The sequence below is a fragment of the Convolutriloba macropyga genome, chromosome 1 (genome assembly GCF_964194025.1).
Source record: "Convolutriloba macropyga chromosome 1, txConMacr16.3, whole genome shotgun sequence".
NCBI classification, from domain to species: domain Eukaryota; kingdom Metazoa; phylum Xenacoelomorpha; order Acoela; family Convolutidae; genus Convolutriloba; species Convolutriloba macropyga.
Window position 1 is genome coordinate 65,409,671 of NC_134468.1, and position 17,631 is coordinate 65,427,301.

Here is a 17,631-nt window from a genome sequence, read left to right on the forward strand (position 1 = left end):
TCTTTGAAGACCATTCATCTGGATACCGATATTTGCTCCAGCATTTCATTCTTTTCAAGCGCCTGATCGAAGGCCAGCCAATTAGATGTTGCGTTAAAAACCCTGTAAACCCTCCCTTGAAACTCCTTTTTCCTATGCTGAAGCGGTATACAGCTGCAAAAATTCAGTATTATTCTTGTGTCATTTGGTTTTTTGATACCAATGAGAGGTAATATTATTTCCGCTGCTCACATTTACGTTGATATCAAAAGATCTCAAATCCCCTTCTATGTTCCTTCTTTCTAGGGTAAAATGCAAGTTTTTGTGTAATTTTGCAATTTTTTGAGTACTCATCTGGGTCACCACGAACTGTTCAGATAATGTCATACACATACCTTTTGAACAATTTTTATCACCTCAAACTTATCACCCCCTGCCCGTTGATTGCTTAAATACATACAAATCAAAAGAACATCTTGCATGTAGGCGTATTCCTCATTTGTTATCATTTGGCATTTTGCCTGAAATCAGTTTTTGTATGACTCACATTCCTTTCCTTTTCTTCGGAAAATCCCTCTCCGGTCGCAGTGTTTGCAATTCCCGTTTTGATCAGATTTAGAGATATTCTCACTGAGCTCTGGTTTTTGCAGTGATCCATCAAACGATTTCATCCACAAGTTTGGTAGTTTTACAGTTAGTCGTGCACCCATAGCTAGACCATCGGATTGTACATACCATATCCCGTTACAATTAAAATAAACATTTGTCACCGCTAACGTGAATAAATTTTGCATTGCGGACCTCTTGATCTCTGGAGTTAGGTTTCCTGAATAGAGTTCTCTTAGAGAAATTGCTATAGCCTCTCCAACAGCCACGTTGTACAACATTTATACGTCAAGAGATCCTATCTGCTCGTTAGCTTCAAGAGAGTGACTGTAAAGCTTTTCTGGCATTGTGTGTGTTGGTTTCATTGTTTGCGCCAGGTACTTTCCGGAAAAATGGTGCCAAAAATATGTTCGTTTTTATGACCGCTACCAGGTATCGAAAGAACAGGTGGGAGAGGTGTATCTTTTTTATGTATCTTTGCTAGGCCATAAAGCCTCGCTGATTGTGAACCAGTTGATCTAAGTCTTTGATAAATTTTTTTAGTACTTTTCCCCTGCTTCATCAATTGTGGCAGGCTGTCATCTGGTTTTCAGTTTTAACCAAAATTTCATCTTTTGTTCCATTGATTTTCTGAAATTGATCCAAGTTTAGCAGATCATCAAGTTTTTGTCTGTACGTCGACTTTTTTCATCACACAGAACCTGTAGCCATTGTCAAATGGTACCGCTAGCAAATCCTTGGCTTTAAGGTAATCATGCTTTTTTTGCCTCTCTATCCATCGAGGTTTCGCGTACATTTTTTGCATACCATTATCCGGACGCATAAATTTCACAAAGCTCCTCACACTCTGTTTTATTCTCGCATAATTCACGTACAAAATTGTCAATGTCTTATTTCTTTAGTTGTTTCACTTAATCGACGCTATTTTCCGGCAATCTGCCGGCTATGTTTAACAGCATTGGCGATAGTTTGATTGTCATCACATTTCAACGTTAATTCTGTCGAAATGAAAATACGAAAATCTCGTAAATGACTGATACAATCCTCTTCGAGATGAAACAAAAATAAATTTCTTTTGCTGGTTTCAAGTTTCAACTAATGGTTTTGTGGCTTCAATACTACGACCTTGATTTGGTAAAAAATTAAATCATATGTGGACGATATGTGTCGGAACATCATGAGCGAACACATAAACGAGCCTCCTTGTTTCAGGATGTGGCTCTCCGTTTGTGCCCACCCGCCAGCTTAGTAGGTGCATATTATTTGCACCCCCAGACGCACGTGCCATGTTTTTACATAATGATTTACTATGTAATGACATCTGCTTTGTAACGGGGGGGGGGGGGCACAAACGGAAAAGATCCCAGGATTTATCGCAACTGAGGATGCCTCAATCTAGCTGAAGGTTTTTTGAGGGCAGGACTTGAGTCTATATCAACGTGAGACATAACGGTATTTCAGTACTTTTTGCTCTCGTTTTTCTGTGGTATCTTGAAAAAAATTGAAGCTACATGTTTCATCAAGCCGTTTCATTAGTCTCGGATGTGTTTTAGATTTTGTATAATGGTACAGAAGAAGAAGAGTAGTAAGGCTGCAACTTTTCCCAGCCATGAGTTTTTCATACAGAATCATGGCGATATAGCAGTGACCATAATGGTCCTATTTTTTATTGGCATGGTTTTTCAGGTTTGTATAGGATTAAATCAACGACTGAACACTTAATGTATTCAATGGATCAGATTGAATTCCTTTGTTTTAGCCTACAAATCACATGGCATCTAAAGTTTTGTTTTTGAACTACAACATATCAACCGAAAGTGAGTGGGTATTTTAGTTTTTCATCTAAAGAAGACTCATCAATTCTATTTGCCCCTTTTTTAGATATATCAATTTTGCACGAGAGACCCCACACGTTCAACTATTTTGTCAGCGGTCCGCTTGACTGGTGCAACATTTTGTATTACTCTGTTGGATGCATAGTCGCCCATGCTCTTATTCAGGAATACCTTTTGGATGTGAGAAGTCGTTTCTAATTTGCCATTCTTCCTCCGAGTTCAGTCATGTCAGTTTGTTAATTTTTTAGAAACTTTTAAAGAAATCTCATCTTTCCAAGAGCAAGCTGAGCAAGTTCAATGAAAGCGCCCAGTTGGGAATATTCTATGCTGTATCCCTGGCTCTAGTGGGTTATATATTTTACATGGTAATATTTATTTACTGATTTAGATACTTCTAAAGTCCTTGAACCGAGATTTTAAGTCATCTGTTTCAGGAAAAGTTTCCGTTGTCTATTTCTTTCTTGTGGGACGATTATCCTCATAAATACCATGTGTAAGTATTTATTTAAATTCGCTAATATTCTTTTCCTGCATTCTGTTTGGTGACCAAAATTTTGTATGCAGTGATCTGCGTAATTTTAATGATGGAGTTACTTATGGTACTGAAGAGAACTATAACTGATTAGATCAATTTAAACCTGGTTTTTCACCATTATTATTTAGTACGCCCTAACTTTTTGACTGAATTTAGGCTTCATCAGAAGTTCTTTTTCATCGCACAGGTAACGCTTTTTCACCTGAGCCATTCAAATGTTAATGAGTTGGGATAAATATTATTTTGAATTGCTGTTTAGATAGCCTACTGGATTCATATATTCCCCGAAATTTACTTCCAAAAAGTGAGGAAGGTAAGAATAAATGTTTTAGACACCTGAAATCAAATAGCAATAAAGACAGCAATTCAATTTTTTTTAAATCATTGTTCCGATTAGAGTTTCAAGTGCATGTTTAGGAAGATATGCCTCAGCAGATAACCTATTCTTCTCTCTATCTGGTGTTCCTCACAGCTGCTTATTTTCTCAAGTAATTTTTATTCTATTTGATTTTAAGTTCATCACTGCAATTATTAACTCTGATTGCAATGTTTAGCTTCAGCCGACTTGCTATGCTGCTGATTAGCGTCCATTATGCGGTCGAAATTTTATTCCATGTTGCTCGATTCCTCAAAATTGTCGAGAAAGAGGAGGTCGCAAAGATAGTGTAAGTTACGAGTTTTGGTTTCACATTATTCTAATGTTTCTTTATGCACGAATGTATATGCTGACAGGTTCTGTATTTGGGCGTTTTGTTTTGTAATGGGACGTCTTCTAACCTTCCTTTGCGCGTTCCTCACTTTTTGGTAAGTTGTTAGTTTTGTTTGGTTCGTGGAAAATAGATTATTTGACAGTCAATTGTATATGGAAACTGTTACAGGGTCGGTCTGAGCAAGACGGAAATTAAGGTCATGGATATCAAAAGTGGCAACTTCAATACGTCCGCCGTGAGGTAATCTTTTTCTTTCTAGGTCTAATATATTTCGTACGATAATGGAAAGCTATTTATCTCCTGAGATTTCTCCGAAATATGAAATGTTCTTTAATGGTGAGTTTGCTATCCAGAAAAATTCTATACTATTCCTCTAAGCTCTGCCTTCACCTAGACTGTTTAAACCATTCTAATTTTTGAAAAGTGGTCTCCGAAGATGTAAAACTGCTCATTTCCATCAAAATTCTACCAATAAGGGGTTGACTTTTTGATAAGAAGCTGTCATTTCATGGCAGGCTGGTTTGTCTGGTGGGAGTGTTTGGGTTGCAGACGTGGTTGATGTGGAACTTCATCCAGTTCCAGCTAAAGTACATCAGAGATAGGCAGATTGGTAGGGAGGCCCAAGACAGGTTAGCGTTTGCAGAGGGGGAACTTATCGACTCCAGCGAAGAGGGCGCTGAAGGGAACACACAACCCAACACTGCTGAGAACACCCCAAAGAAGACACGAAGTAAATATAATCATGAGTCTTTAATACCTGAGGTTGTTTTGCTTGAAGCCGATAAATTCTAACATAGCTGCTTTGTTGTTTTGCACTTGGGGCTGACTTTGTGCGGAATGCAAGAAGATAAGTTTGCCCTCGATTGTATAGATATCAATCTCATTTATAGATTATCCGTCTATCTGAAGTGAAATAATTGCGCCTATTTATTAATTGCTCTCGAACGCAGGTTTGCAGGAAATATTTGGGTCTCCTTGTGTATTTTGCTTAATCGTTTTTTAATAGCCGCGGAGCGATAGCGGCTATTATTGGGGACATCGTGTTTTTTTTACAATTCAAAAAATTTGAATTGTATTGGGGCACTGTCTTTTTTTAAGATCTGTTTACCTATTTTCATGAATTTTGAAGTCAAATTTGAGTAGTGATTTTGGTCACACCGAAACAGGAAGTGGAGCGGAAAAGCGATTGGTTTGGCGACGTGAATTTTTTTACTCTAATTTTAAAGTAGAGTGAGAAAACGGTGTTTGGACAACAGCGCTTTCTCGCTAGTGGTTTTTTGTTCACATGCGGCAATTTTACTTAGATTTTTACTGTTTTTAATAGCGGCACAGCAATAGCTGGGGCTATTATTGGTCTTCTCTTGGTTTTTTGTTTCGTCGTCAAGATTTTTGTTACGACAATATGACGTCACAACCACTTCAAATCTGCTTTTTGTTCATTCGTTCATGCAATTTCAACTAAAGTGCGTGCGTGACGTCATGTTTTCGCTCTTAGTAAAGCGAGTTTTTTGTTCACTCGCGTGATAAAGTTTTTGGTCAAGCGTGAGTTACCTCACTCTCAAAAATGACTTCCTTACTCAGAAATTGACTTTTATTTACTTTTATTGAAAGAAATAAGGTCAAGCGAATGTGTCACTCTTAATATGGGTTATTTGAGATTAACTAATAGAGGCAGCAATAACTTATACAGATTCTTAATCAAAATATAACATTTTCAGCCTTCAATGAAAAGACTATCCTTTTGGTCTGTCTTTGTTACCGTTTTTTTAGACTGCAGATCTACGAAGCTATTGCGGCTATTTTCTGGCAACCTGCTAGCTATGTTTTTGATTTTTTGGATCGGATTTTTTTTTGTAAATGGTTTTCCCAATCCATTCATAGCTTATTCTAGGCCTAGGTTTTTGTTTGAACCAAATTTCCATCTCTCGCTAGTGGTTTTTGTTCACATGTGGCATTTTGGCATTGATTTTCTATTTTTTTATCTGATTATTTAGCTGATTTTCCCATTTCACGCATAGTCCGTTCTAGGTCTAGTTTTTTGTTTTGTCAACAAAAATTCCTTGATTTGTACGCAAGGAATTGTCCTGCTATGGTTCTTTATTTCGTCGTCTCCATCGATGATTCTTGGGACCATTGACTTTTTCAGTTTCAGTGACTTCTACTGCTTTGCAGTTAGTAAAAATTTGTGTGCGTGACCTCATTTTTTGCTTTTAGGTCAATTGCTCGACTTAGCTCACTCAGAAATTGACTTCTGAACTCACTTAATGAACTTTAATTTTTATGAACATTTACTAGTTAAAGATCAACAGTGTGCATCTAAGAAGTACCAAATGTATTTTCTTGAATATTAGTCTTTAGTTTTCAAGTTCGGATAGTTATTTTTGAAAAATCTCTATTAGGGCTTTTCCTTATAGAGCGTGTGTTTCATAAAAGCGACAGTCCGAATCTAGCCCAGAATTCTAGTGATCTATTAAAGGACTGGTGGCCAATCTGTCTATTTTATTTCTTTAGTTGTTTCAATTCCATGGAAGGCCACAAGAGTCTATCGCAGCTATTTTCCGGCAAGCTGGCGGCTATGATTGAATTTTGCTTTTTCTCACATTTTTAAGCAGCTCAACTCCCTTGGAAGCAGTTCATTTCTCAAATTCAAATGAAAATATTGCCGAAATTTGTGGTTAATAAAGAGCTGATAGCATCATTTAAAATCTTTCAATTTGTAGCCACCGGCTGAAATTGGCTACAATTCACGCTATATCAGCAGACTTTTGAGAGCAATTTTCCTGGGCAATTATCCTGGTCAGATGCTGGTCAGTTTTCTTCTAAGCTCATCAGAGCAAATGATAATTGGTATTAGTTTTTTTTATCTTAGCAATTGTTGCAAACGTGTGTGTCTTTATGCAAAATTTTCGCTGGACGGTTTTGACTTCTCGATTGACTTTTACGCCCTTGACTTTTTGCGTTTCGTGTGATCTAGAATTCTCTCCCAATCAAAATTTCAAGCAGCTGAACTCATTTGGTGGCAATTTAATACTAAAAGTCAAATGAAAAGTGCGCCCAAAACTGGTGTCATTTTTTTACTTTAAATGTGAATAGTGGTATATGTTAACCTCTGTGGTTATTTGAAGCCCACTATTAAGAACTTCTTAGTCCCATTTAGGCCCTCCCCTTCCCCCGAACCCGATTGAAGCAGGTTGCAATTGATTAGAGCTCCCAATAGTCGTTCGAGAGCAATTCTTCCGACGTTTAGTTGATTGTTTTTAAATTTAAAAGCCGTAAAAGAAGCTGAATACAGCAGAATGATAATTAACTAAAATTGCGAATTCATTTAGAGCACTGATAAAGTTTTTCTAATAGCTACGATAGTGACAGCTAAGCGGAGATGTTATTGGCCTGCTTTTTGTGTTTAAAATCCAAAGAATTTGAATTATTTTGGAGTGCTGTCTTTTTCATGATCTTCACACCTTGTTTTATGATCTTACGTTTATGATCTTTCAATATCGACTGAATTGCCCACTTGAATTAATTCTACACCTTTATCAATAACGGCCCTCATCTCAGCCGGCTATTATAATTACCCTATTTTTTAAACAATTTAAACAATTCAAAGAATTTGAATTGTATTGGGGAGCACTTTTTTAAGATCTCTTCACAATTCTTCATATTTTTGAAGTCAAATTGAAGCGATGATTTTGTTCACCTTTTTTTCAACTTTTTTTTACTTCTATCGATTTATTGATCGTTTTTTCTAAATGGTTTTTCCGAAATCATTCCTTTTCCATTCTCAGCCTAGTGATTTGTCAATGAAAATTGTAAGAATTGTAGTTCAGGACTTGTTCTATGTTTTTACGAAGAAGAGGCGTTTTGGTTTTCTTTCCTTGATAAGTATGCGAGCAAGAAAACGAGATGTTCAGGGAGTGAATAAAGTTTGAAAAAGCCGTTTTTTTGTGAAGGAATTCGAGGAGCGGAGAAAAGAGAGTGGATATTTTGTTCATGCCTTCTTTTGAAACAGAGCGCGAAATGTAGGTGTGAGAAAATTTTTGCTATGCGATTGGTTTTTAATCGCGTGCTGTTTTTTCAGGCTGATTGTTTTTAATAGCTGCCTTAAGCCTCACCATGGCTATTATTTAGGCGCTATACTTTTTTAGAATTCGCATTTGATCACGTTTTTTGTTTTATTTTAGTCACGATTTTCACGCTTGACTCGTGACTTACCTCACTGACTGTTGCAATTTAATGGATTTTAAGTTTTTTCACGCATTGAATTACGCAATTTAGTGATTACGGTCAATGTCAAAAGAGCAAAATCAAAAGAAACGGGATAATCCGATAAAGCCAGGTCATTAAGTCATGGTGCCTTATGTTATCAAAGTTTATTGGAGCGATTGCTAGCTGGCATTAACATTGATTAATAGCCTTCAGCTTAGAAGCTGAAAGAATTTTAATTTTAGAATCTAACTGAAACTTCACGCAAAATACAAACACTTTTTCAAACTTAGAAACAAATTCTGTCAATTTTTATTTCTTTTCTGTTTCAATCCCTATGTGCGTCAAGCGGGTCATCGGCGGCTATTTTCCGGCAATTTGCCGGGTATGTTACACTGATAGGAATCTCAACATAACTGTTTGACATATTTCTTTTTAGAGAAGACTAAAGCTGCTGCTCAGAGTAATGTCTTGACCCGTCTATACAATTCTCATCCCAAATGTCTATCTGTTAACTCAAATACTACTAATACTTATAACATTTGATTGAAGAACGTCTGGCGTGAACTAACTGTTGGTACAAATGAATATCAGATAAAGTAACGGCCATTACATATTAGCCACTGAATATCTGGTGAATGGTCATTCGATGTACATAAAGTACCTCTAAATTTCTAACTAGTGGCTTCATGACATTCCATTTGGCAATTGTGAATCGGTTTTAATCCCTGATCATCATGTAAAACTCGGAACTGTTTCCTATTCCTCACACCTGAACAACATAATCTAATGTGTGTATGTTTTGACCAATATCAGAAAATTTTAGGCGCTTACTCCATGAGGTTTTAACTATGTGGGTATTTTGTTGTTAACTGAAAACTTATTTTAGAAATCATTAAACGCTCATGGCGCGGCATTTTTAGAAGACCTCAAGTTGTTATCAAATATGATAAGCACGGTAGCATAAAATCGGAAATCCATTTGGAGAAAATTAAATTTTGTTTTTCAAAAGCTGTTTATTAAATTAATTTTCTGAAGTGTAAGATTTGTTTGTAAATAAGATTTTTTTAAAGAAATTTGGGACTTCAAATTTGAACTCAGTCAACCTATGAATATCAACAATTGTACCCCCCCCCCCCCCCCAGCCCAGCTTAGTAGTCATTTAACATATACCACCCTATACCATGAGAGAGGGTACTGTAAAGGGTAAGACCCTCAATTAAAAAACGCACTTGAATTCCAAATGGCTTTGAAAATGCACCATTAAGTTGTTACCAAACTGCTGGGAGGAAAAGGAAGCAGATAGTTAATATATCCGTAATAACTGTTGGTGTGCACTTAACCTGGTTAATTGCCCTCAAGCAAACTATGTAGTCATTATTTGGCCTATGTGCTTGATTTTAGTGCGATAGTGTCATACAAAAGATTTCGTAAATTCGCGTGATCTAAGTATATGTTAGAACAAAATCTTACGCCCGAGTGCTGGGCACGGGACCTGAAGGGGACTTTGTTCTAACGTATTTAGAGAACCAAAGAGTACGAAAGTTGAATTTCATTTGAAATTGAAATTAAGAGTACGACTTTGCAGATTAGTAAGAAAAATTTGAAAATATACAGGAGTTGAAATAAACGAAACCTCTCCGTCTCCGATAGCGAAGCATCCGATTATTTATAGCGGTTTTATTCAGCTGTCAAAATTTAGATTTCTAACTAAGTCCAATTTTTTGCCCTAATATGGTGTTAGGCAAAATTAGGGAGGAAAAATTACTAACTTTAAGTCTAATTTCAATCTTTCATGCTAAGCTCTCTGCCTCGAAGTTTTAGTGACCGATAAAATCGTGCCCTGGGTTCTCTAAATCCCTCTCATTGTTAATTTTACGCAGCTGAACTGAATTGCGATACCTGTGCAACTAGTAGCGTCCATAGTCAATCTATTTCATTTGATTTGGCAATGAACACAAATTTTTTGATACTGCCGTTTTTAAATGTTGACGTTTATGTAAAATATAATGACACCCCTAATCCCCGTTTGAGAGCAATGTGTCTGAAGTCAGTCGGAAGTGAGTTACTTTCATTCATTGTGATAGAATAAGTGTTGACATCTGTTTAGAGAACAAAAGTAATGGATATACAACAGGCACGCAGAATGGAGTATCTTCTCCTATTCAGTCAAATCAGCTTCGGTCCCGAGGCAACCAATCAACTTCGGCCAAAGTCAAGTAACGGAAAGTGGAATCTCGATAAATGTTCGCCAGACGAGGAAACAGAGTTGCACATTACTTGTTTACTAAAGTTGTTTGTGTTGACACTCAGTAGTTACCCCCTATGTACATACATATGCTTAATGAACGGGAACAAAGCTGGAAGTATTTTCCAGAAAAGTTTAAGCAAACAAAGATTTGAAACAAGTTTATAATATACTCTGACTTCACTGATCTAAGATCGTTAAAACGATGACTAAAACCAGTGCGTTTATTCATTGGAAAACTATAATAAACAGTTGTGCTATCTGTCTAAGCTGACGTGTTTTATTGTAAATGTGTAATCTGCTGCGCAAATAACCTTCAATGTCTCGCTAAGTAAGCTAAATTTGTTCCATTTGATTTTGCCTTGATACTTTGTCTTTATATGGTGTAATAGTATTAATCTATTAAATCACTGTCATCAATTGAGTATTTATTATTTCTGAATTATGAATCGTAGATAGGTTTAGGGCTGATTGCTTCTCAAGTGAGATATATATATATATATATATATATATATATATATATATATATATATATATTCAAAAATATTAGCTTGCATTGAAGCTCTGCTACGATTTGTAACAACCGGGCGCTAGTTGTATTATAAATAATAGTCTTTGTTTTTTGTTTCTCTAATGATTTAATTTAGGTGCTGGTTTTTCGCAGTCTTTGACATTATCGTCGTATTGTGATCTATGTTGGTATTTAACCTAAATTAATGTACATGAAAAGTGATCGAAAGCTTTTATTTAGCCACTATAACGTTGAATTTAATTTGGTGTTAACCTCTCTTCAATGGAACAGCTGTCGAACGGCAACATCTGATGAGTCAATGGTTCAGATTTACACTTAAGAATGTGTAAAATTAAAAATCTCACTAGTGTCAAAGGAACAGAAAACAAAGTTTTTTTTAAAAAAAAACAGCTCAACTTAAAGTTAAGATATTGGAATGGCTGAAAGCATAAGATTTGTGCTTTCACTAGCAATATTCTGTTCAGTAGCTTATCAAATTTTTCGCCTGGCTCACAGACGATTTGCGTTAAAGCTTGCGATGCAAAATTTTCGTTAAAGCATGCGCTGCAAAATAGACTACTGTTTTTGACCATTCTGTCCAAAAAGGCTGCTCAAATCCATATTATAGGGCAATTGGAAGAGAAAATTAGAGATTTATCAGTTATTACAATTCAAAGAATTTGAATCATATTGGTGCGCTGTCTTTTTTCATAATCCAGTCTCTGAATTGTGCATGGGCGCTGACTTTTTAAGACTCGAAAGGAGTATTTGAGGAGTGTCTCTTAATCGATGATTTTTGGAGTGTGTTTAAGACAAGATATAAAGTAAATATCAAGAATAGAGTTGTTTTCTTTACTTTTCGTTTTCCGAAAGAGTGCAAGAAAAGATCTGTGAAGAAATTTTCTTGAAGTTTTTTGATCAGGTTTGGATTTTTCTGAAGCAGTGTTTTAGATTGAACTCCCATTTTTCAATAAGAAGTAATGCTTTCACGTATCCGATTATTAATCGCAAGTTTGGAAAAATCTATGACATTCTAAAGCAAAAATTTATACGGATTTTGTTCTTCCCATTTTTTGTGTTTCGGTGATTTTGTAAAAAGAATTAATTGTATCTTCAGTTTTTGGTTGTTTTTTTGTTTTGATTGATTGTTTCGAGCTTGTTTTCTTGACGAAATTAGGGTAAATATGAACTAGTTGATAGTTTTTTAGTTTTTTACTACAATTGATATTTAGCCTTTTGCTGAAATTTTTCTCAATCAGTTCTTAATTGAATATTGTTCTATAGGTGTTGATGCTATGAACTGACTAGTTGAAAGCTAGATATTGGAATTTTGGCTAAAGAATAGTACAAGTAGTACAAGTTTCCATTTTTCTAAGTTTTTTGTTCTTTATTCAATTTTCGCTTAATGTTTCTCTGACGTGTTTTGAGTGAGTGATTTAGCTATGTTGGTATTTAACCTAAATTAATGCACATGAAAATTGATCGAAAGCTTTTATTTAGCCACTTTAACGTTGAATTTAATTTGGTGTTAAGTGTTAATCTCTCTTCAATGGAACAGCTGTCGAACGGTGACATCTGATGAGTGAATGGTTCAGATTTACCCTTAAGAATGTGTAAAATTTAAGATCTCACAAGTGTCAAATGAACAGAAAACAAAGTTTTTTTAATAAAAAAACAGCTCAACGTAAAGTTTACGTATTGGAACGGCTAAAAGCATAAGATTTATACTTTCACTAGCAATATTCCGTTCAGCTTATCAAATTTTTCGCCTGGCTCAGACGGTTTGCGTTAAAGCGATGCAAAATTTTGCGTTAAAGCTTGCGCTGCAAAATGGAAAACTGGTTTTGACCATTCTGTCCAAATAGGCTCAATGGTTTTGTGCTTATACAAATAACAGCTGCTTAGAACAGAAATTACAAAGTAATCTTATCCGAACCAAGTGAAGAGCAAAAGAAAACTATCCATGCTAGCTCAGTTTTCTCAGCTCACTAGTATCCAAGTATGCGATTCACAGAAATTGTTTTGGAGACTTAAACTTATGGTGTGAAGGGCTTTTCTTAGAGTTTGAGCTCCCCCACCCGCAGCCCACAACACTTCACCCCCCCCCCCCCCCAATCCCCACCCCTGCAGTAAGGGTCCCGTGCAGCCAAAGACTCGCCCGCGCCATTTGTTGCGCCCCCGCCCCCCCGCTGCGCTCACCTCACGCCTATTCAATTAAGCTAAAGCTAGCCTCACTAAATTTCGGCTGATTCTATCGTTTCCTAAAGCTAAACAATAAAAATTGATAACCAGTTAGTAAGTGAAAAAAACTCAACTAATCTGATTAAAAATGACTGAAATACTATATTTAACCAATTTTGAAATACAAAATGAACGCTTCAAAGAGGTAGGTAAACTCATCAACTGGTTATCTTGAGTATGCAAGAGCCAGAAACTTCAAAAACTCACTCAAATCCATATTTTAGGGCAATTGGAAAAGAAAATTAGAGATTTATCACCTATTACAATTAAAAGAATTTGAACCATATTGGTGCGCTGTCTTTTTTCATAATCGTGTCTCTGAATTGTGCATGGGCGCTGACTTTTTACGACTCGAAAGGAGTATTTAAGGAGTGTCTCTTAATCGATGATTTTTGAAGTGTGTTTAAAACAAGATATAAAGTAAATAACAAGAATAGAGTTGTTTTCTTTAATTTTCGTTTTCCGAAAGAGTGCAAGAAAAGATCTGTGAAGAAATTTTCTTGAAGTTTTTTGATCAGGTTTGGATTTTTCTGAAGCAGTGTTTTAGATTGAACTCCCACTTTTCAATAAGAAGTAATGCTTTCACGTATCCGATTATTAATCGCAAGTTTGGAAAAATCTATGACATTCTAAAGCAAAAAATTATACGGATTTTGTTCTTCCCATTTTTTGTGTTTCGGTGATTTTGTAAAAAGAATTAATTGTATCATCAGTTTTTGGTTGTTTTTTTGTTTTGATTGATTGTTTCGAGCTTGTTTTCTTGACGAAATTAGGGTAAATATGAACTAGTTGATAGTTTTTTAAGTTTTTTAACTACAATTGATATTAAGCCTTTTGCTGAAATTTTTCTCAATCAGTTTTTATTTGAATATTGTTCTATAGGCTTTGATGTTATGAACTGTCTAGTTGAAAGCTAGATATTGGAATTTCGGCTAAAAAAATAGTACAAATTTCTATTTTTCTAAATTTTTTGTTTTTTGTTCAATTTTCGCTTAATGTTTCTCTGACGTGCTTTGAGTGAGTGATTTATCTAAGACAGATGTTTCCGGGAGAGTTGGCAAGTTGCCCTTTAGCCGTTTATAGAGACTTTTGTTAGAGAACTGCATAGAGATTTCTCCATCGTCACCTCTTTTTGCTTTCCTCGGTTTTCTCTGTGAACACATTTTTGTTAGATTGACTGTCAATTGGTAGTATTTTGTTGCAAATTGCCTTATTAGAGGATTTTTCGCCAAAAAATTACTGAGAGTTGTAGTTGAAAGTAAATTTCATCAGATGGTAGATCAGTTTTTGTCAGTAATTTTCCTCTTGTTTTTTCCCATTATTGTAACAAAATTTTTTATCATAAATATACAAGATGTGCATTAGGTTACTGAGGATTGTTACTGAGGGTTTTTTTTACTTTGAGTCCTTTCCGGAATGATTCCGGCTCTATTTTTTGTAAGATCCCGTTTACATAATCCTCATGATGTTTGAAGTCAAATTTCAGTGATGATTTAGTTCACGCCGAATTTTAAGGTGAGAGAAGGGTGTTTGAACAAAAATTTTCTTTCCCGCATGTGATTTTCTGCTCACACATGGCGTTTCAATTGGGTTTTCCCAATGCAATCATTGTCCATTCTTGTCCAAGTTTTGTTTTGTTAATGACAGTTTTCCTTATTTATAAAAAGCTTGTGAACAAATACCAAAACCTTATTGACGCGAAAAATGTACAAAAAATCAAGTTCAGAACCGATTTTATAAATGCCCACTGTTTGAAGTCTCGAAGAACTGAGTGGTACGTTAGTAGACTTCTGTACTAAATTAACATTAAATCTCTCGTTTGTCAATTTGTTCTGATACTATATGAAATAATGAGTTATTCGCATACGGTGGTTTTGCATCTGTGTTAGAGGAAGTGACTTATTCGCACATTTTTTTGATAGTCTGCCCATAGTCAGAATTCTGATTAAGCTCTTGCAATTCATTGCTCTCTTTCTCATCTTTTTAAAGTCTAAATATTGAACATCTATTATCGCATCGTGATTCTGTATCGCTTTTTCATCTGCGGAATAGCGAGAGAACAGATCTATTATACGGAGCTCACGCTTAACACAACTTCAATTCTACCCAGCAATGGCTAAGCGAATATGACTCAGTTCTACAGAAACGAATGCGCTGAACAATTGTTACTCATAGCACAAGGCGCACCATTCACTTATAGCACCTATGGTGGTATCATATGGCGCATTCAGGAACGAAGGAGCGAGAATTGTTAGCCATCGATACGGTCTGGTTCAGACCAACCCTTAAGTAACCATTGGTGCATCATTCTTATGCTGGCTATCTTGGCAAAAGTAGGAATATCACTTGAAATTCATCGAGAAGCTCCTCTGAAAAAATCACTTTTCCTCCAGAAGTCGTCTATAGAAAGTGTGTTAAACAGCACGGCACAGCGGAAGAGACCCTAGGACTAATGAACATTTGACAAACCACTGGTTCTACAAATTGTGTGACAGCAAGTCAGAGCCTCACTGTCATAGCTCAGTCTTGGAGCTGAAGGAGTTAAATTTTTCGATAACAAACAAATAAATGAAATAAACAAAACTGCAACAGAAGAGCTTTGGACTAATCTTTTCACAACTTTAATCAAGCGCTGTAATAGAACATTTGACAGATACGCAGTTCAGTTTTAATTCACTCTATAGATATCTATACTGCGCCAGTTGATAACTATTTGGACGACAAAAGATGCTTGTCGGATGAGCATAGCAATATATTAATCTATACAGGAAGTCAGTATCGTAGTGGGGCAAGTGCCTTCTTCTCTCGGTTCATCCTACAGCCAGAATTCAGAAACCCATTTGGACGGACAAACAAGTCACTGGATTTGAAACTCGCCCAAAAGATATCAAAAATAATCCAAACGCAGTCTAAAGAGTGTACGGAACAATGAAACCTTGTAGAAAAACAGCAAAGCACAAAGCGAAAGAGACTCTAGAATTGATGAACTTTTGAAAAATCACTGGTTCTACAAAGTGTGCGACAGCAAGGCAGTTTCGTTGTCAAAGCTCAGTCTTGGAGCTGAAGGAGGGAGAATTTTTGATAGCCCACATAAAAAAATGAAAAAAAAAACAAAATTACAACAGAAGAGCTCTAGACTAATCTTGATACAGTTTTAATCAAGCAATGCAATAACACATTTGATAGATACGCATTTCAGACTTAAAAACAACTTGAAGGAGAACCCGTGAAAAAGTTTTTATGTCTCCCCAGAAAAATTGTCAACCAAAGAGGTGAAGTCACAAAAATTTCATTATTCGAGATGTAGTCATCGCTTATATGTTTGATGTACATATTCATCATGGACTCCTAAGATAAACGATTGCTCCAAATAGCGACAAACATCGAAATGTGCATACAAAATCAAAAGTGGATAGCAAAACAAAAGCATTTGAAAACACGCCAGCATATGCACGTCAGTCTATACGGTAAGCAACATAGTCAATGCAAAAGGAGCAGTGAAATATATGCAACTGAACCGCAACATACAACGGCCCACGAAATATATAAAGAGACAATTTGATAATCGAAACACCAGGTTAACAATGTTATAATGAAAAAACTATGAAAAAGTAGTTATAATGAAAAAACTATGTTTGGAGCTTCCGCTGAATGGGGACGTGGAAAACAAGCTTCTCTCTCTTTCTTTTTTCTTTCTCTTTCTTTCTCTCTCTCTCTCTCTCCCTCTCTATTTCTCTCTCTCTCTCTCTCTTTCCTTCTCTCTCTCTCTCTCTCTTTCCCTCTCTTTCTCTCTCTCTCTCAATCTCTCTCCCTCTATCTCTCTCTCTCCCTCTCTCTCTATCTCTCTGTCTCTCTCTCTCTCTCTCTTTCTTTTCTTTCTTTCTCTCATTCTCTTTCTCTCTCTCTCTCTCACTTTATCTCTCCCCCTTTCTATCTTTCTCTCTCTCTCTCTCTCTCTCTCTCTCTCTCTCTCTTTCTCTCTCTCTCTCTTTCTCTCTCTTTTTCTTACACACACAGACACACACACACGCACATATATATATATATATATATATATATATATATATATATGTTGCGTCGCAACACTTATTTTTGTTAATTAGACTTGCTTTAAACGCTTTAAAGACTTAAGTGCTTTATGCTTAAGAAGAACTCAAGCTCAAAAGGAAACAAGTGTCTGTGATAAAATCAGATGAAATTATGATTTCTTAGTTTAAATCACGTGGTAATTTATTGTTGCATTTGTTGCAGATGTCATCTTGAATTGAAGTTTTGAAGCTCTCGAAATATGAAGGTCAAAAGGTTGTTTAACGCAACATAACCCGGCCTCCTTGAACGAGTTCAATTGAAAAGTAATATTGAAGTCACTTGAGACCTTTTGACAAAAGACACTTCACAGAAAATTTTTGACGCGCAAATTGTTTTCTGAAATTGATTGTTGTTTGCCTTGTTGTCGTCTTCCTCGTTGTAGTAGTCATCATCGTCTTTGTCGTTGTCGTCATCATCATCCTCGTGGTCATTATCATCATCATCATCATTGTGGTCATCATTGTCGTTGCTGTCATGAAGGCGAACGATTAACAATTAGCGTGACAGACTTCTAATATTGATTGCTGATGTTATTGACTTGAATATTGATTGCTAACTGTGTAGGGAACGCTTATCTTCCGGTCTTGATGTATTGAAATGCGCTGTGCTGCTGACTTGTCAATCCTCATCCATTGAGTCATCCGCTGTCTTCCATTTGGGTAACTGAAATTGTG

At 36.0% G+C, this 17,631-nt stretch overlaps 1 protein-coding gene across 2 annotated transcripts; it reads left to right on the forward strand.

Moving 5' to 3' along the window:
* Positions 1–2,116: 2,116 nt before the first annotated feature.
* LOC142341698 (translocating chain-associated membrane protein 1-like 1) lies at positions 2,117–10,586 on the forward strand. Of its 2 annotated transcripts, XM_075392856.1 has the most exons (14): positions 2,117–2,271; positions 2,345–2,402; positions 2,467–2,600; positions 2,669–2,785; positions 2,855–2,913; positions 3,112–3,142; positions 3,215–3,268; positions 3,373–3,443; positions 3,510–3,620; positions 3,688–3,759; positions 3,834–3,905; positions 4,181–4,395; positions 8,308–8,331; positions 9,979–10,586. In XM_075392856.1, the coding sequence occupies exons 1-14, from the start codon at positions 2,128–2,130 to the stop codon at positions 10,089–10,091; spliced, it is 1,275 nt and encodes a 424-aa protein (XP_075248971.1). In that variant the 5' UTR covers positions 2,117–2,127; the 3' UTR covers positions 10,092–10,586. The 2 variants fall into 2 exon arrangements, with proteins under 2 accessions (XP_075248971.1, XP_075248979.1); XM_075392864.1 differs by lacking the exon at positions 8,308–8,331.
* The last annotated feature ends 7,045 nt before the right edge of the window (positions 10,587–17,631 follow it).